This window comes from Simochromis diagramma, unplaced genomic scaffold (assembly GCF_900408965.1).
Source record: "Simochromis diagramma unplaced genomic scaffold, fSimDia1.1 OVJJ01000304.1, whole genome shotgun sequence".
Lineage (NCBI taxonomy): Eukaryota > Metazoa > Chordata > Actinopteri > Cichliformes > Cichlidae > Simochromis > Simochromis diagramma.
In genome coordinates, this window is record NW_024387030.1 from 107,664 (window position 1) to 128,337 (window position 20,674).

Consider the following 20,674-nt stretch of genomic DNA (forward strand, 5'->3'; position numbering starts at 1 on the left):
TAATATTAATGTTGAGTGTATGTTTTGGATTGTTGCTTTTTGCTTATTGGTCCATGCATGGCTGTCGATGTCACTTTTTCACCTGATTCATTGAGATGAAACTTGCATGCTTGTTATATTTCTACTCATTTATGTTGCAATTTATTTCTTGAGAGTGAATGAGATAAATGGGAGGACAGATTGATGGATGAATTGATTTATTATTTAATTATTGTGATTGATAGCAAATAACGTAAAGTCGCCATGGTGATGTGTTGTAGAAAATATCAAGTGTTAAAAAAATGCTCTGGGAAAAAATGCCCGGTTAATGTTAGAGGTCAGACAACAGGTCAGGCAGCACTAACTTAAACAACCATTCATTACAACCAAGGTTTGCAGAAGAGAGTCTCTTGATACACATCATGGTTAACCTTAATGCAGATAGGCAACAGTAGCAAAGGACCACTCCTGTTAACTAAAAAGTGAGGTTGCACTTTGCACAGGTTTGCCAAAACTGGAAAGCAGAAGACTGGATAAACTTTGCCTGGTCTGATGAGTCTTGATTTTTCCTTTGATATTCAGAGGACAGAATTTGATTTAAACAACATGCAAGCATGGCTCCATCCTGCCTTGTATAAATGGTTCAGACTGCTTCTCGTGGTGTCAAGGTATGGGGGATATTTTCTTGGCAAACTGTCGGCCCCTTGGTACAAACTGAGCATTTTAAATACCACAGCCTACCTGAGTATCATTGCTGACCATATCTATCTCTTAATGACCACGGTTTAACCATCTTCTGAAGGTTCGGTGATTGCAGATGGGTCATCTGATGCCATTCACCTTGATTCTACATCACATCTGTTGTACAGAGCTTAGACATGTTTTTGGCATGCTGTGCCACAAACTCAAATGTTGGGACAGACAGGTTGGTTAAGTGATGTGTTGAACTTTCAACAACAGGCCACAATTTTATAAGGAAATCTACACCCTAAAGTTGCCCTGAGTTTTTCACATGAGAAAAATATAAAACACAATTCAGTGTCTTGCATTGTTTGAATATTCAAGGTCACCTTGTCTTGAGTCAGATGGGATATTGCTTAACCTTTTGATTATTGTCTTCTTTCCTTGAAAAGATTTTTTTTCACCCGCTCTTCATTTTCTTCTTCACATCAATCTTCTTTTCACCTGTGTCCACGTTGTTAAACAAAATATTTGATGGCTTTGCTTATATTATGCAGAAATACCTCAGAACTGCACATGGCCACACAGTCTCTGCAGTAAATGATGTGGTATCCACTTGCACAACCATTTACGTAAGCTGCGTCATCTCAAGGACCCTTTGTCTATTCTGAAGAGTATCTTTTTCTTGTGTCTTCAAATGTATTCAAGAACAAGTGAATGTAAAAGCACTGAAACTATGTCATTAAAAAATAAATAAATAAATAACGTAAAAAAAAATGGACGTAATGTCTTGGCAGATGTCTAAAGTATTTTTGAAACTGCAACATGTTATAACTACTAGTGTTCATTTAGAGAACTCATCTTTCTGAAGAATTTGAACATCATGCCCTTAATAACTCTCATGTCTCTGTTCAAAGCAGTACTTAGAGGAGACATCTGTCCTCAGCACAGTGTTAATAGTTTGAAGGAGACAAAAAAAAATTCAATATTTTTGGAATAAGTTTCTACTAAATATAAAAAATAAATGAATATCAAGTCAGGGTTAAACTAAGCCCTTATTTTTTTAGATTTTACATCATGGGCCACACTTTGATCTTAAATGGGCTGGACTAGTAAACGTGCATGACAAATCTGTTGGAGAAAAAGTCTCTGGCCCCGGGCTTTATGTTTGATACTTCTGCTTGAAAACTTTAGATCACATATGAGAAATGCCAAAACTACATGACCTATATAATTACACTGTGTTAAACAATATTTTTATTGCTTTTTGCAACAGCATACAAAGGTTTGTTTTCCCAGTAATATGCTGCAGTAATAGGAACCCCACCTCCCACCCCATCAAATAAAAAACACATAAAATATGTATACATTCGTACAATATGTGACATTTATACATATTAAAGGAAACAAAAAAGAAAGAAAAAAAAATAGACAACAGAAATAGCTACTAAACAATTTTCCCCTCATCCACACTCCTGCAGGAGTTGTCCAATGTTTACTTCTTTTATAAAGTTTTTAAATGGCTTCCAAATCTCATCAAAATATGTTAACTTGTCTTTGAGAAAATACGTTATCCTTTCCATTGCCATACACTGTGCCAAAGAATTTATCCAAGCACAAATAGCAGGAGAATCTGATTTTTTTCCAATTTAATGCAATCATACGTTTTGCCTGTAATGTACAATAATCCATAGTTTAAGTTTAAGATTTTTAGAATACACATGTAATAGCAATATTTCTACATCTAAAGCAATCTTTGTATTCAAAATTTGGTTTATTTTGTTCATCACCTCCTGCCAAAATGCACGGACAATTCTGCATTCCCATATACAGTGGAAAAATGTTCCACAGGCTTCTCCACATTTAAAACATGTATCTGGAATTCTGCTATTATATTTGTTCAATTTCACCGGTGTTACATATGTTTGCATGATCCAATTGTATTGTAATAACTTTAGGTTACTATTAATCGATTGTTTTTGTGATTTTAAGCAAATTGACTTCCATGTCTCCTCAGAAATATCAATATTTAGGTCTTTTCTCCAAGCTTCTAACTTAGAAACTGATGTTTCTGGAGAGGCAGAGACAATCCAGTTATAGAATGTTGAAATTTTGGAACTAAATCCTCAAATGAAACCATTATTGTCACGGACTGCCTGGGGCAGACCGTGTGGAGTGATTAGAGGACCCAAGAGCAGACAGAGGCGAGGACACAAAACTGGACTTAACAAAAAGCGAGCCTTTATTTAGGGCCGAAAGCTCACGGAAAAGTAACTGAGGGAAAACCTGAACATAGACTATGACTCTACTGAGATTTAGATTATGACTAAACAACATACAAACTATGGCTGGGAAACTGTGACAAGGGATAGGGGGAGATAACACAGACGACACGACACTGAACACAGCAAGACTGAGGACTAAATACACACATGAGGTGATCAGAGGAAGTGGAGACACATGAGGACACAGCTGACACACATAACCTAATGACAGGACAGGGGAAGTGAAACTAAATGCAATGAACAAAGAACAGAGGACTGTTTCAAAATAAAACAGGAAACATGAGACAGACCAAACAACATGGGCTTGACAACATGAGACGTGGAACACAAAGGGCAAATGAGACTAAGATCCAGGGGAAGGGGAAATGAGGAGATCCAATAAACAGAACTAAGGCTGAACAACTTAGGGGTTTAAGAGAGGTGGATGAGCTTAACCCAAACAATAAATGACAAAACACAAAGACTCAAGTTCTAACTAATGCAAAAACAACAACTTAACATATCCCCATACTAAAAACACAAATACACAATATATAATGAACTCAAAATGCTGGGTCACAGACCCAGCCATGACAATTATTCCATCACAGAAAAGATCACCCACTTTCCTAACACCTTTTTCTGCCCAACCCTGGAACCCTGCGTCCAAATTTCCTGGTACAAATAAGGCATTTCCCCAAATAGGACTAAACTGAGAGAGATTATTCTTAATATTCATCATTTCTTTTATTGTAAACCAAACTTTAATCATATTTCGGACAATGGGATTATTTGTTTCTTTCTTTAATTGTTTTGGCTGCGCAGAGTATAAGTACAAGTTTAATGGCATTTTAAGAGAATTTGCTTCCATCCCCACCCAAGATGGGGTATTTTGGGATGAAAAATAAAACATTATTGTCCTTAGTTGAACAGCCAGATAGTACCAGTAAAAATTGGGGCATTTCAACCCCCCTGCATCAAAGGGAAGATACAACAAAGACAAGCGAATGTGGGGATGCTTCTTGTTCCAAATAAACTCTCTAGTTTGGTAAACAATCCAGTAGGAGGAGCCAGTGGGACATTCTGAAACATATGCAAGAGTTTAGGTAATACATTCATTTTAAGAACATTAATCCTTCCAATAATAGATAGAGGTAAACTTATCCAACGCTCCAAATCTTTGGAAATTTTCTTTAGAATTGTATTATAGTTAAGTACCACCACATCTTTTAGTGAAGGAACTATTTTAATGCATAGATAAGTGTGTTCAGAATTAACAGTAAAGCCAGATATATTCTGACTTACGTTTTGATTATACCCTTGTTTAAGTAACATTAATGATGATTTTGTTACATTTACTTTATACCCTGAGAAGGCCCCAAACTGATCTATTAAATCCTTTATAGCAGGCACAGAAGTTTTTAGTTGCTTTAAAAATAGCAAGACATCATCAGCAAATAAAGCAATTCTATGCTCCTTTCTACCAATCCTAACACCTTGTATTTGTCCACTGGTTCTAACAGCTATTGCCAGAGGTTCAATAGCTAAAAGGAATAAACGTGGAGATAATGGTGAACCCTGCGGGCATCCTCCTTTAATGTCAAATGGTACAAAAATGATCTCATTTGTCTGAACCTGAGCAACAGACTGACAGTGTAGTAGCTTGATCCAATGCAGAAATAAATTACCAAACCCAAATCTAACAATGACATCAAAGAGATATGGCCATTCGATTCTATCAAAAGCCTTTTCCGCGACGAGGGAAAGAATGGCTGTATCTTCCTGTTCACTTTGATTATGAAGAATGTTGAGGACTCGTCTTACATTATGAAAACCCTGCCTATGTTTAACAAATCCATTTTGATCATCTCCTATAATAACTGGAAGAGCACTTTCTAATCTTTTGGCAAGAATTTTACAGATAATTTAGTGTCTGTGTTAATTAAGCTTATAGGACGCATATTTTCACACTTATTATTTCATTTTCCAGGTTTAGGAAGCAGTATTATCAGGGACTTCCTTAATGAGTCAGTAAGATTACCAGTCTTAAAACATTCTATATACATATCTAAGAGGGGCTGTGCTAATTTATCTTGAAAGTATTTATAAAGGTCGATTGGAAATCCGTCTGGGCCAGCTGTTTTACCAGCATTTAGAGAGTTTATAGCATCAATAATTTCATGCATACTAATTTGCCTGTCAACATTTTCTTTGTCCTCGTCTGAAATTTTTGGTATACCAATTTTATCTAGAAATAAAGATTGTATTCGAGTTGCATTGTTGAATTCGGAATTATATAATGTTTCATAAAACATTTTAAATGCATTGTTTATCTCTAATGGGTCTACTATGATATTTCCATTTAAAGTTTCAAGTTTTGTAATTGCCTTTTCAGATTCCTGCTGTTTTATACGCCAAGCCAGGAATTTGCTGGGTTTTTCATCTTGGTCATAGAATTGTTGCTTTAATCTCAATAAATTTACAGCTGCTTTTTCGCTTGTCATTTCGTTATATTGCGTTCTCAATAGTAATAATTCTTTTACATTGTCCTCATTATTTTGGCCTGATTGAAAGCTTGTCTCTCCTAACATTTTTATATTTTCTTCCAGATATTTTATCCTTTGGTTTCTTTCTCTTGTTTTCTTACTAGAATAGCTTATGATTTGCCCTCTTAAGTATGCCTTGAAGGCTTCCCAACTCACACTTGCCGATGTTTGATCTGAATTGTGCTCAAAGTATTCATTAATTTGCTTGCCTAAAAACTCAAGAAACTGTACACTGTGAAACTGGATGTGTGGAAGGAGCAAAAGATGGATAGCAATCGTGTGCCAAAGATTATGGTTCTGTTTTATTTGATAATCAATATCATGGCACAAACTCCAAAATAAAAAATCTAACCAAAAAGAAAATAATGGCTCATTGTCACAAAGCTGGTTCGTCATATGTAGGATGAGATTATTATTAAAGATAGAGACTAAAAACACATGTTAACACATGTTGAATAACACAATATGTTAAGCATGAATGATTTCACCACAAGAAACATTTTAGCTGCAGTTTCCAGAGGGACTTCTGTTCAAGTCTATGCAACAATCCCCTGTACCCCGTGTGTTTGATGCCAAGACCACCCTGACTGGTCCTTTACTTTGCAACATGGCCTGTTTTTCACCATTAGATGTCAGGCTTTATACATAGTCTAAGAATTTGGGATATTGTCCTTCTTTTAGAAGGAAAGCAACTGGATCTTGTACTATAGTGTCCAACAGATGTTCATATTTTTCTAATTAACTCACCTTTTTCCACAGTTTCACTGTGATGTCTCCAAGGCACACTTCTAGCCAACCCCTTATTCCTCCAGATGACTCACACTTCAGCTGGTGCTTGATCAGATGGTCTCCATTAGACTGCTCTTCCATATCCTGTTCCCCAGCTATGGATCACTCTTCACCACAGTTATTTATTCATTTAGCATCTTACTCAGAATATTAACAGAAATATACTGCAAATTCCTCAGATTATTACTTTAATCTACTTCTCTGTTAAAAAAACCCCGATCATTCACTGTATAAAATCTGCTCTTAAATCCCCAAAATATAAAATCAGAAATGAAAGAACCACAGTGGGAGGGTGGAAAGGGAAAGAGAGCTGGGCTTAAAGGGAAAGAAATTGAGGAAGAAGGATACAGGGAGGGATATTCTCCTCCAAAGCCTCTTACCATTAAGCATTCACAGCTTAAGGCAGGCATTTGAAGGTCAATTGAGGAGGTGTGAACCAGGAGATATGCTTTTAAAGAGAGGAAGCTTATGAATGTGTTCCCCGTGTTGGTGGGGTGAGCTCTTCGATTGGCTGCCGATGGGAGAGGTTGGGCTCGATGGGACAGCTCAGGTGAGGTGAGTGACACACCTGTTCTGCAGATTCTAATCAGTCCCTCTCCATATTTCAGTACTGCCTCCTCTGCCGGGCCTCCAGAGGTGGTGCACGTAGCTAGCAAGGAAAAGAGGACTGTTAAGAAAGCTTGTGCAGAGTTGGGCTTGTAATAAAGAAGCTCTGTTAATGTGTTTCTCATGTTTGCTGAAAGTGTTTGTGAGAAACCGTAGAACTGGGTTGGCATTCTTTGCTGGCGGTAAACCTACGAATGAGTGAGCTTCGTGTCATATTCCCATTTGTGAATGAACAGGACAGCTGTCCACCAGTTACCGTGGACTTTTTACACAAATTAATCAAGGAGAGTTGTAGGAAGGGGTTTTGTTTCCCCTCTCATCTTCTCCTGTAACTCTCCAGTGGCTCGAGTTCCTGTTTAAACATTTACTCCATGTCTGCTTGCCTCATCAGCTGCTGTAATTTAACACCAGGGAGTGATATGGTGATGGGGGGAAGGGTTTTGGTTTTGAAGACTCTCACTCTAATTAAATTGTGTTATCAGAATAAAACACATAATTTTCATTGATATTAATATTAATATATTAACCTAAATGCCACCCAGAGCGGGAAGAAGAACCACAATAAACTCAAATTGCTTGTAAAGGTCAGCAATGACTCGCCATTAGTTCTGTCAATTCAATTTACTTAATTAAAACAACAGTATCTGTTAATTGAAGTGAGAACATCAATTGGAAATTGGCTGTCAGAACAGTTTCATGTCAAACAATTTTTTGGTAATTTAATTTAAAAGTGAATCAATTTCCTGCATTGATGTTAACTAATATCGACTTCACCCATACTGAGTGTGGCCCACAGCCTCGTTACTCTTTGTGTTTGTTGATGTGGAAATTCTATTTGGAAATTCTTTGTGTTCCTATTTTGCGTGAGTATATGGCACATTCTGATTGTGGAGTTTACAGGCTACATTATGGAGGTTTTTGTCCGTTTGAAATATTTCTAAAATCGACAAATCTACTAGCACAAAATTGCACAACAGAATGTTTGAGAAAAATCAGCTTTTAGTGTCGAGGTAACACCAGGACTGCCAAGAGATATAATCTCTCCAGTGTGTCCTGCATGGGTCTACCCAAGGCCTCCTCCCAGTGGGAGCCCTTTGTTGTGCTATGGGCGTTAGCCCTCCAAGCAGGATGTCAAAATGCCAATTTGCCGACTTTCATTTTTGAGTAGCGTAGTCTCATGTTTGATGTTAAAATACACAACCCAGTAAATGTTGGGGGAAAAAATAACTACTGTGCACTGGTATCATTTGAAGCGCTGCCTTATGGTTCGACAGCTGTGGACTGTTCAAATGAAAATTGTCTGGTTGTAGCTGTAGCCCAACCTCTCATCAGCAGTGATGATTCTTAAATTTGGGTCAGTATGAAAAAGACGTTGATGTTTGATGTCTGGTTTGTCAGCTGGAGTGGGAAACAACACCCAGGCTCCTCTCTAATTTTCTTGCTCTCGTTTTGATCTCCAGTTTTGTAATCAAGTTCTTCTTGTGCCCTAGATTTCCTTTGTGTGCCAGCAAGACAGGCATCTGTTAATTCTACTCACCACCAAATCAACCTCATGCTTGCAAATATAGACTGCCACTGTTCACCGGCTTCTCTAGCATCAGCGACATATGTCATCACAACCCCATTCACCTGGAATCATCAGCCCCTCAACTCTACTGTCTCTTTTGAGGACATAATCTGGGTTTAAACGTTTTGTTGTAACACAGAGTCCTGCAAAGTCCACCAGTTTTAGTTCAGAAATATACCCAGTATATGATAATTCAGTAATAATGCTTTTATTACACCTAGGCTGGACTATTGTAATTCATTATTCTCAATTTGCTCGAAAAGCTGCATAAAAAGCCTTCAGTTGATTCAGGATGCTGCAGCAACACTACTGACAGTGAATAGAAAGAAAGGGTATTTCTCCCACATCGGCTTCTCTTCATCAGCTGCCTGTTAAATTTATTTAAAATCCTGCTCCTCACTTAGTTCTTGAATAACCGGACGCAGTCTTATCCTAAAGACCTTATAGTACCATATAACTCCAACAGAGCTTTGCTCTCAGACAGCTGGCTTACTCATGGTTCCTAGGGTATTTAAAAGTAGAATGGGAGGCAGAACCTTCAGCTTCCAGGTCCTCTTCTATGGAACCAGTTTGGATTTGGGAGACAGACACCCTCACTATTTATAAGATTAGGTCTAAAACATTCCCTTTTGATTAAGGTTATAGTTAGGGATATATTAGGTGACCTTGAACCCTCCCTTAGTTATGCTGTATTAGGCCTAAAATAGAACAGAATAGAATAGAACTGAACTGTAGCCTTCACTGCAACCTTTTGAATCCACGTAATATTAACCCTCCTGTCTTCTGTACACAAGTGAAGATTTTTATGGTTCTTGCCTGCAAGTCAACAAAAATCATTTTCTTTGGCAACTGTGCTGTGCTTCTGTGTGTCCTTGTTACCGCATTCAGATTTTGGATGTAGATTTTGTTGAATATCATTCTGGTCCACGCATAAGACCTTTTAAAAACTCACCACAGACAGAGATACAACAGAAGGTTTCCTTTGAGTGGGGAGGATAGAAGCTCTTCTGTTATAAGAAGTGCCTGTTACTTTAGAAGAGTGCTCTATATGAGAATCATAAAGCACTGTATGGAGCTGAATTATTGCTCCCTCTCTTATTTCTCACGTGCTACACAACAGGCTTCCCTGTCTGTTTTTCTTGTGAGTGCTATGATTGTTTTGTAAGCACTTAAAAACAGGTCACGTGAGCCTTACTCATTGGCACATTGGCAAACTGTCAAAGCCTCACAGGGAGCACTTTTTCCTAAATTGCTTCCCTCTAATAAATGCAGTCAGTGAGAGGTGGGAGGTATGGAAATCAGATTCTGTGCTGTGAATAAACCTCCAGACTACGTCTGTGTGTGAGTGTGTGTGTGTGTGTGTAACTATGCCTGAGGTTTTAAGGTAAACATCAAATTATCAATAGATGAATGAAAAGCCGCATCATTCAAACAATTTTCCAATTTAAAAGATAATATAATATATAATAATGGTATGAAAAACTGGAGCAATATGCCAGCACAGTACATTTTTTGACATGCTGTATATTCGCTGTAAAGCACACCCATAACATTGCCATTTTCATTTTATCCCTTTTTTATTTTACACAACATAACAACAGTACATGTTGTCTTTTTCTGTACAGAAGCTTTCCGTGAGCTTGTGACCAACACAGGCTGTATTATACCAGTGTCAGTGAAAAGCTCACAAGGTTCTCACGTTGCTTTTTTTCTTTGCTTTTTTTTAATACTTCGCTTTAAAAAATATCAATTTCATAAGAGGTTCATTAAAGTCTTCATCTGTCTGTAACATTTTGTCTTTATATGTCCAGAAAAGGTCTGTACTCCGCAGTAGGTAAGAAAGGCTATGTGTGAAATCTCTCTTCCTTAATCCGTCCCCTCATTCGTGGAGCCATGGTGGAGTCCTAAATCCGGTTAAAGTATCTGTTAGTGAGGGTCTGTTAGTGCAAAAGAAGGCACCGACTGCTATTCTCTTGCCACATTATGGATGCACATCTCTGTGAGCTTGTGAACATTAAGAATGGTGTGCTTTTCCTGTTTTTGTATTTTTTTTATTCCTCTTATTTCCTGTATTAATTCCCTTTTTGTGGTATTTTTCAGATAAGGTGATAGTGAATCGGGAAATGACGTGGCGAGTCCATTGTCTTGTTTTTCTTTTGTGCTATAAAGTGGAACCAACGAGACAACTCGAGGACGCTACGAGACAAGGCAAGTTATCCACTCGCTGAATGATCGACTGCAAAATGGATACCGTTGAAGTGGAAACAAAAGCAAAAAACAAAACTGTAAACTGTAAATCAAGTACAAATAACTGTGGAGAAAAGTTATGAAAAGATTGATTATTTAAAAAAAAAAAAAAAAAAAAGCACACACACGTTTACCAGAAACACAGTCAACCTCTCACACGTTTAGAAAGAAAATTCAAACAGGAAAACACACAGTAACAACACGCAAAGTTTTTCGTGACACAAGCAGGCTTTTCACGCATACGCCTATAAACAAAACTTTGATTCACACTGCACGCATCCACTCACACAAAGGACAAACAATGAATAAACCAAAGTTCATTTTATGGTCGCTGGCTCATTCCAGTTCAAACTGTGCTTTCTAAGATCCAGTCAGAGTCACACCGCCCTTTGTCCGACTCTTCGTCCCCATCTTTTGGGAGTAGCATACCGCTCATTGATTGGCTCCTTTTGTTCCGTATTACGCGCCCTATTTTGGGTGCTCCTCCTCCTCCCTGGTGGGCGGAGTGAGTTTTTGAGCCTCCTTCACTGAGTGAGTACCTCCTCCTAGCTCTGCTCCTTCCTCCCTCCTCTACAGGAAGAGTCTGATATCTGGCAGAAGAGGAGGCGGTGCGAGGAGCCCGGCGCAGGATGGGCGTCTCTCTGAATCGCACAGATGGGACTGGGCTCGGTGTGGCGATGGGGCTGAAGAAAGGGGAAGAGGCAAAGGGAGGTGGTGGGGTCTGAGAGAGAGCGGTGGAGTTATTTCGGTTGGTGTTGAGGTTCTCCAGGGCACCGGGGGATGAGGAATGAAGGAGGGCGGAGGAGGCGGTGGAAGTGGAGGAAGGTGGCCGTGTCGAGGAGGCAGTTGGGAGGTTCTCGATGATCCCCTGGCCACTGGAGCAAGCAGAGCCAGGCTTAGTTGGGGCGGGCTTTCGCTTTGGCTTGTGTAGGGAGCCTGTGGTGGCGGTGGGTGATGCAATGCCGGCTTGAGCTCTCTCTTCAGCGGTTTTCTCTCGTTCCTCGGCTCCAGCTGTTGGGCTTCTGGCCGACCAAGCCTGGCTGAGAACTGATGTGGCTGTGGAGCAGTCAGGCAGGGAAGACTCAGAGGCCTGAGCTATTGTATCCTTTCTCCCACCTCCCGCTGCTGCAGCACCACTCCTCTTTGTGCCTCCTGAGAGGTCGTCTAATCCGATTGAGCCGTGTTTAGAGGAGCTTGGAGTCACGGTGCAACCCTGAGATTGCTGCCCATTGGTCTGTGAGTGAACGTTGGTCATTGACATTGAAATGCCTTTGCCACCCTCACTAGGGTTGCACACCTGAGGAAAAAGCATAGGGAAAAGGGAAAATTAGATCCAATTTTTCTCATCCTGAGTGTCTCCCTTTGAACCCCTTCAAGTAACAAGAAAAACACTTTTTGAGTTATACTTTTATGCATTGTAAGGCACACGTTTAGTCCTTTACGTCTTCACCTGGTTCTTCCCTTTTAAAATTCACGTTGAGTCCAACCTGTTGGTCCCTGTATCAGGACTAAGTTGCTGTTGTAAATAAAACAAAACATGCTATGATTTACAAAAAATTTACAGGAGACCTAATACCACTATGACTATAACAGATGTAGCTTTTGCATCAGTTAAGGATACTTTAAAATGCTTCAAAATATCAGTTTATGTAGATAAATCATTTTAATGCTTTTATTTAAGCTCTAATTTACAGAAAGTGAGTCAAAGATTAGAAAGATACAAAGAAGACCAAAAGATATAAAAAAAAATCACTAGATCACTTTGTGACTTTTTCTTGTTACATGATCACCATAACGACAAACATTCAGCTAAATGAAAAGCTCTCTTGCCTCATTCCTGCTGCCTTATGTCTAGACTGGACAAGAGCGACAGAGATAGACCCACCTTATATCGTATCATCAGGATGATAATAAAAACTAGAACCGAGGCCACTATTATCCCTCCAATGATAATGATCATGGTCCCACCCAGGAACTGAGACTGCATAAAATGACATCTCATGTACTCTGACTCGGTGGTGAACTGCACGCAGCCGACCACTCGCGTCGCTGTCAGAGAGGTGATAACGTCATCGTAGATGGCCAGGACACAGAGGTCGTACTGGGTACCTGCTGCCAGGTTGTTGACTAGGAAGTTCTTGCTTGATGGAGGGATCATTCTGTGGCAGGAAGACAGGGAAGGCAAAATGACAGTTCAACATGTGTGTCAGCAGTTTCTTGGCTTCAAGCTTCTTGAAGCCTTTTTGAGATGGCTAATATAGTCTACCTTAGTGGAAAACAGTAGCCTTCATAGAGAAACAAATAAACTAGTAATTATATTTGACTCAACATCTATTATTTGGATTTCATAACTAATGCTGTGTTTGCCTGCCTAAGGAGTGCAGATAGAAAGTCAATACTAGTTAAATGCTTCTATGCATGGTTCCCGACAAATAAAGAACTAAAGGAGTAGCAATAGTGCCTAAGAGGCAGAATAGCAAGAATCATGAGCAGTTACATACGGCGTTAATTAGCCTAGTCTATTCCCTTTCTGTGGCTGTTTTGGAGATTCAACATTTGTAAGTTGAAGGAAATTAAAATAATTAGCACTTTAAGAGATAGTTTAGGTGCAGTATCACAATTGCAACAAAATGCAACAAAGCTGAGTGGCCTCGCTATATTCAGTTGTTCTATTCTGTCCATGTAATGTTAAAAATAAAGTCGAACTAAACAGGGAGGTTTTCATAAAAATATGAAAAGTACATGAAATAATTGCTGTGGGAGAACATTACTCTTTTTTATTTCAAATGAACCATCGTTCATAACCTTAAACAAATTTCTAACATCAGGTGAACTTCTGTCATTTCTCTTTTGTACGACTGTAAGACGGGCAAGACGATGGGCTCCTCATGTCATCATAGTGAAAACACTGTGCAGAAAATATGCACAATCTAAATAATGAATATACCCACTGCCTTGTTTCTACAAACATGTGACACCATCCTCCAGAGTAATAAAACAGTACAGTGTATTTTTAAAAGAAGACAGGAATGCAGAAAAAAAAAATCAAGAGTGACGAAAAGTGAAGTGAAGAAAGAAATGAAATGACACAGAGTAAACACACTCCGCTCCATTGGATGCTGAATCCTCAAATAAAGGATAATTAAATAACTTATTATGGCACAGAAGTTTTGAGCCGACAACCTTTGACAGCATGGACCTGCGACAATGCACAAGTATACTTAAACCGTTCAGTCTTTCCTCATCAGTTCTGACAATAAGGATGAATAAACAATGAATCATTTTGGATATTCTCTTGGACACTCGGACATTTTGAGTCCAATTTGGTGCTCTTTACTGGACACTTGTCACATTGACTGGAGGTTTTGCATATTTGTCCTTCAGTTTCTCTAAAATAAAGTCTTGTCAGCGGTCCTGGAATTTGTCATTAAAATGCTAATGAAATTCCTCATTAAATCCAAAGAGGGCAGCTAGTTCACAAGCCCGTGGTCGAGCGCGCACTGAGAGCAGCAGAGGGCTACTTTGGCCAGGTTAAAGCATCTGGTTTCGAGTTCGAGTTAAGCGAAGGTTAGAAGACATGTTAAGGTTTAATGGTCAGTATTAAGAGCTCGGGGATGAATTTAATGGCAGGTCATGACTATACCCTCTATGGAATAACAGCACAAGGCTTTAAATGAATGTGAATGCATGTGAGGAAGGGTATTCATACGACCCTATGAATACTAATAGGATCATCTGAACAGTGGATGACCATGAGAATTCTACCCTTTGCTTCTCTTAATGGTTTTATCACAATAGTGGTGAACCTTGACTACACGTAAACACACATCCTGAAAATGCCATTAGTTCTATGGTGGGACACATACAAGGATGCTGAAGATAGCAGGTTAATGACAGGAATGAAAGTCACTGGTACCTACAAGCTCAAACACAAGCAGCTGCATTTGGATACACATGCATCCACAGACAGGGATTAATTTCTCTATTAACTGCTGTGCTTGCTTTGGGATTCGTTTGTGTGCATGAATGTATGTGTGGCTGTGTTTAAAGCAGTAATATCTTTCTATAAAAAGCGTTTGTTTTCACAACTCCTGGTAGGTCTCTGCATTTTAACTTAAACTATAGGCATTTATAACATAAAGAGATAATAAGGTATTTCTTGATTATCTTTTGACAGCTCATACCAGCATTTCTTCTTTTAAAAAGTCAAAAGTTTGGACAAACCCTCTCATTTTATGGTTTTTCTTTATTTTTACTACTTCCTACATTGTAGATACAGGGAGTGCAGAATTATTAGGCAAATGAGTATTTTGTCCACATCATCCTCTTCATGCATGTTGTCTTACTCCAAGCTGTATAGGCTCGAAAGCCTACTACCAATTAAGCATATTAGGTGATGTGCATCTCTGTAATGAGAAGGGGTGTGGTCTAATGACATCAACACCCTATATCAGGTGTGCATAATTATTAGGCAACTTCCTTTGGCAAAATGGGTCAAAAGAAGGACTTGACAGGCTCAGAAAAGTCAAAAATAGTGAGATATCTTGCAGAGGGATGCAGCAGTCTCAAAATTGCAAAGCTTCTGAAGCGTGATCATCGAACAATCAAGCGTTTCATTCAAAATAGTCAACAGGGTCGCAAGAAGCGTGTGGAAAAACCAAGGCGCAAAATAACTGCCCATGAACTGAGAAAAGTCAAGCGCGCAGCTGCCAAGATGCCACTTGCCACCAGTTTGGCCATATTTCAGAGCTGCAACATCACTGGAGTGCCCAAAAGCACAAGGTGTGCAATACTCAGAGACATGGCCAAGGTAAGAAAGGCTGAAAGACGACCACCACTGAACAAGACACACAAGCTGAAACGTCAAGACTGGGCCAAGAAATATCTCAAGACTGGTTTTTCTAAGGTTTTATGGACTGATGAAATGAGAGTGAGTCTTGATGGGCCAGATGGATGGGCCCGTGGCTGGATTGGTAAAGGGCAGAGAGCTCCAGTCCGACTCAGACGCCAGCAAGGTGGAGGTGGAGTACTGGTTTGGGCTGGTATCATCAAAGATGAGCTTGTGGGGCCTTTTCGGGTTGAGGATGGAGTCGAGCTCAACTCCCAGTCCTACTGCCAGTTTCTGGAAGACACCTTCTTCAAGCAGTGGTACAGGAAGAAGTCTGCATCCTTCAAGAAAAACATGATTTTCATGCAGGACAATGCTCCATCACACGCGTCCAAGTACTCCACAGCGTGGCTGGCAAGAAAGGGTATAAAAGAAGAAAAACTAATGACATGGCCTCCTTGTTCACCTGATCTGAACCCCATTGAGAACCTGTGGTCCATCATCAAATGTGAGATTTACAAGGAGGGAAAACAGCACACCTCTCTGAACAGTGTCTGGGAGGCTGTGGTTGCTGCTGCACGCAATGTTGATGGTGAACAGATCAAAACACTGACAGAATCCATGGATGGCAGGCTTTTGAGTGTCCTTGCAAAGAAAGGTGGCTATATTGGTCGCTGATTTGTTTTTGTTTAGTTTTTGAATGTCAGAAATGTATATTTGTGAATGTGGAGATGTTATATTGGTTTCACTGGTGAAAATAAATAATTGAAATGGGTATATATTTGTTTTTTGTTAAGTTGCCTAATAATTATGCACAGTAATAGTCACCTGCACACACAGATATCCCCCTAAAATAGCTAAAACTAAAAACAAACTAAAAACTACTTCCAAAAACATTCAGCTTTGATATTAATGAGTTTTTTGGGTTCATTGAGAACATGGTTGTTGTTCAATAATAAAATTATTCCTCAAAAATACAACTTGCCTAATAATTCTGCACTCCCTGTACATAATGAAGAAATCAAATATATGAAGCAAGATACATGATGACACCCAGCTCTACATTTCTTCTAAACCCAATTTATCCCTCTCACCTACCTACGATCAAAGTTCTCTCTCATTCCAGTCCCACATTAATTACATACTTCCACTTAGGTAATATTAACCGACTCCATCCCTTCCTTACTCCCCATGCTGCTGCCATCCGTGTCCATAGTCGTATTACGTCCCGCATTGATTACTGCAATTACCTCTTATTTGGTCTCCCTAAAAGGTCCCTTCATAAACTCCAACTTCTTCAAAATTCTGCAGTTCGGGTCACAACTCGTACTCTGTCAAGGGCTCATATTACGCCAGTTCTTCAGCAGCTTCACTGGTTGCCCATAGAAGCCAGGATAAATTTTAAACTCTTACTTCTCACGTACAAGTGTGTCCATAAATCTGCTCCTACCTATTTGTGTAACCTGCTCCATATCACCACTGTTTCCCGATCCTCATCTGCTATTCATCTTACTGTTCCATCCGCACGTCTTACCACTATGGGGAACAGAGCCTTCAGTCGTTCTGCTCTTCCAGCCACTCTCTTCCTCCAGCCATAAGAAATATGACTCTCTTCCCGCATTTAAGTCACAGCTCAAAACACATCTGTTCAAACGTATTCGCTTTAGTGCTGATTTTATCTGTTGTCAAGTTCTGCTTTGCAATTATTTATTTAATCACTTAATTTTATGTATTTTATGACTATTGCTTCTTTTATTAATTTTGTTCTTTTGTAAGGTGACCTTGGGTTTTTGAAAGGCGCCCTCAAATAAAATCTATTATTATTATTATTTTTATTATTATTATGTAATTATGTAGCAAAGACAAAATTGATAAATAACTTGTCTTATATTTTATATTTTAGACTCTTTAAAGTAGCCACCCTTTGCTTTTTGACAGCACTGCAAATCCTTGGCCTTCTTTCAGTGCGCTTGAAGATGTAGTCAACTGAAATGGTTTCCATTTCACAGGTGTGCTTTGTCAGGGTTCATTTGTGGAATTTCTTGACTTCTTAATGGGGTTGGGACCATCAGTTGTGTTGTGCAGAAGTCAGGTTGGTACACAGCTGACAGCTGTTAGAATTATATTATGGCAAGAACCAATCAGTTAAGTAAAGAGAAATGGCAGTCCATCATTACTTTAAGAACTCAAGGTAGTCAGTCCAGAAAATAGCTAAAATTTTGAATGAGTTTCCAAGTGAAGTTGCAAAAACCAGCAACTGCTATGACGAAACTGGATTGCTGAGCCAGATATCCTGGCCTCCACAGTCACCTGACCTAAACCCAGTCAAGACGGTTTGGGATGAGATGGACCGCAGAGTGAAGGCAAAAGGGCCAACAAGTGCTCGGCATCTCTGGGAACTCCTTCAAGACTGTTGGAAAACCATTTCAGGTGACGACCTCATAAAGCTCATCGAGAGAATGCCAAGAGTGTGCAAAGCAGTAATCAAAGCAAAGGGTGAGTATTTTGAAGAATCTAAAATATGAAACATGTTTTAAAGTTATGAAAATAAATGTCATGAAAATAAAGAAAAGCCATTAAATGTGAAGGTGTGTCCAAACCTTTGACTGGTAGTGTATATTGCTTTTCAAGGTTATGCGGGTTTAAAAAGTCATCAACTTTCAATGGCAATGTAGGAAATTGTGTTTCTAGTTTTATACTATAGAATCTTTCAAAAGTCTCTAGCCCCCATTTATTTGCTTTCAAATAGTCAGACTTCCTTGTAGTATTATTACTTTAATTATTATTTATTTATTATAATGGTTTTGAGGAATATTTCTTCAGGCCTTCTGAGGTCTTTCAAAGTTTTGCTTTGGACATTGTTTTTGCTCCAGTCATTTTCAGTCCAGTTCTTGGATCAGAAAATCTAGGCTGTTTAAATATAGTTTAAGCATATTTATCATAATCATCAACAGTTTTTGTCCACCTTTGTCTGTTAGAAATGTAACTTAAAACAGAAAAATAAAATATTGTAGGGGAACTGCTGTTCTTCCTAAACAGTCTGGTGTTTTGTTGCTCCAAAGATGGAAATGTACATTTTCCGCTTTTACAATGGAGGCAGAAAAAATATGATTTTAAATAGTAAAAAAGCATTTTCTACTGTCAAAAACAAACCGGGAAAAGAATAGGGAGGAATAATGCACTGGGCTCGAGGGCTTGTTTGTTTCTTTGCCATACATGAATCTTTCCAAGAAACCATTAGCTGCACGAACCCTCCTTTTTACAGGTACTAAATCAGAATGTTTCTTCATTAAAATATCAGCACTTTCTGGCCAATGAAATAAGGAAAAACTTTTTCATTTTCAGTGTGCAAGCAAAGCTATCACCATTTATAATTTATGTATACAATCAACAATCAAGATGTTGAAAATCTGTTTGAGCTTTACTCAGCACACAAAAGTACATTTTTTTCACATTTTTATGTGTTTTTTTTCTTATTTTTTGTGTTTTTCCCTTACATTCCTTCTCGAGCTGTTAGCAGTGTGAACTCATCCAAAGTGACTCATTCATTGTGGTTAATTTCTTTGTGTCTGAGCTGGATCTTGCTGCCAGTCTTTGAAGCCCTACAGTGGGCAGATGATTGCCTTGGCCGAGACTATTACACTAATCTATCTACTCTGCTCTGCCAAGCCCTCAGCCCAGGGCGCCTCTGTGTGAGTGTGTGTGTGTTTCAGGGTTTCATTACACTTTCATTACACAAGAGAAAATGTCAGCTTGGATGTTTCTCTATGAGTATCCATTTATGTACTTATATGTGTCTGTACATGTATGTAATTATGTGTGTGAGTTCCATTACAGTAATATTCTTTTCCACTGCAAGTCTACTATTCCTGCTGTTTGTCACCATACCTGGACTCCTGGACTTCATCACTGAAACGACTATATGATTGTAAACAGAAGCCTGCACGTGCACGGTTGTGGCTTCTGCGTTGTATTAGAGTGCATGTTAATCGAGTTTCACTTCTCTCGCCCCGGTCCAGGTCAAAGCAAGCATCTCAATTTGTTGCTTCCTGCTTTCTGTCTCATGACAAATGCTTCCATCCATGAATGGAACAGTGAACTCTGATACCAGATTGTTCTGTTTCAGACATTTTCACTTGATTAAACATTGGAGAAAGCCTAAAGGCCACAGATATGCAGTCTTTCAGGAGGTTTGGAGGCATGCATGGCAGTGGTGCAACACACAAAACCAAGACCTTCAGGTCAAGCTGGAGTTTTGCAATATGGGCCGAGGACTTCTAATAACTCAGCTGTAGTCTTTGCCCCGAGCAGCACGGTCCAGTTAGATCATATGTGACACCATGGGTGAACAACACACAATTATTTTCACTGCTTTGTCTAGCTCATTAGTCATTTTAGATATCTGCAGGGAAATCATTTTCTTTTCCATTTCAGAGAAGAGAGAGAGTTTTCTAGTTTTGCACTTAGTTAGGTATGTGGCATTGCTGGCCATTGAAACAAAAAGGAAGTGAAAGCCATAGCACTATATGAGCGAGCCACAGTGGAAATGTCCCTTTAAGACCTCCCTGTTTCTGACCTGCAAAATCCTGCCTTTTTATTTTTTTTTCCAACTTCAGAGTTTGAGGTTTTTTTTTTTTTAAGTCTGCAAGTGAATGCAAGCTGAGCAACTCTGGCAACAACAAAACAGGCACTGTTTGGGGTCATGCATGGATGATCTGATGTCAGTTTGATGTGAGAAGAGGGGACAACATTGGGCCTGAAGCCTGGATTTTGTGATTTACTTCCTTACATACTTTATTTACTTGTGGTTACGTGGTTAAGTTTGAGAGTGACCATGCAAAAAAGTAAAAAGTTTGAGACAACAAAACAGTGTATGCACATAAATGACCACCCATGACACTCCAACCACCAAGAGTGAAAATTAATAGAACGGGTCATCTCATCACAATACTGATGGAGTTCATGTGATATGACGCACTACAACTGAATTTTATTTTAATTTTTCATTATTTGACCTGCTGTATTTAACCACTATCTTCTTTCCTTAAACTACATTTAAACAGAAAAACACAGTAAAACTGCACAGCAGTGTTACTCAAACAGAGAAAGGATCAAATGTGGGTCACAGATATCTAAAAGTAGGTTGTCCAATTATTTCAGAAAATTG

The 20,674-nt window shown here is 39.0% G+C and overlaps 1 protein-coding gene across 6 annotated transcripts in view; it reads right to left on the reverse strand.

Moving 5' to 3' along the window:
- Window positions 1–9,990: 9,990 nt before the first annotated feature.
- The window catches only part of lrfn5a (leucine rich repeat and fibronectin type III domain containing 5a), a 122,644-nt gene continuing 111,960 nt past the window's right edge, over window positions 9,991–20,674 (reverse strand). For all 6 annotated transcript variants that reach the window (XM_040042806.1, XM_040042805.1, XM_040042807.1 and 3 more), the window contains 2 exons: window positions 12,565–12,838; window positions 9,991–11,976 (listed from right to left, as the gene is read on the reverse strand). In XM_040042806.1, the coding sequence (XP_039898740.1) occupies window positions 11,026–11,976; window positions 12,565–12,838 (1,225 nt within the window). In that variant the 3' untranslated portion in view covers window positions 9,991–11,025. The remainder of the gene's footprint in view (window positions 11,977–12,564; window positions 12,839–20,674) is intronic.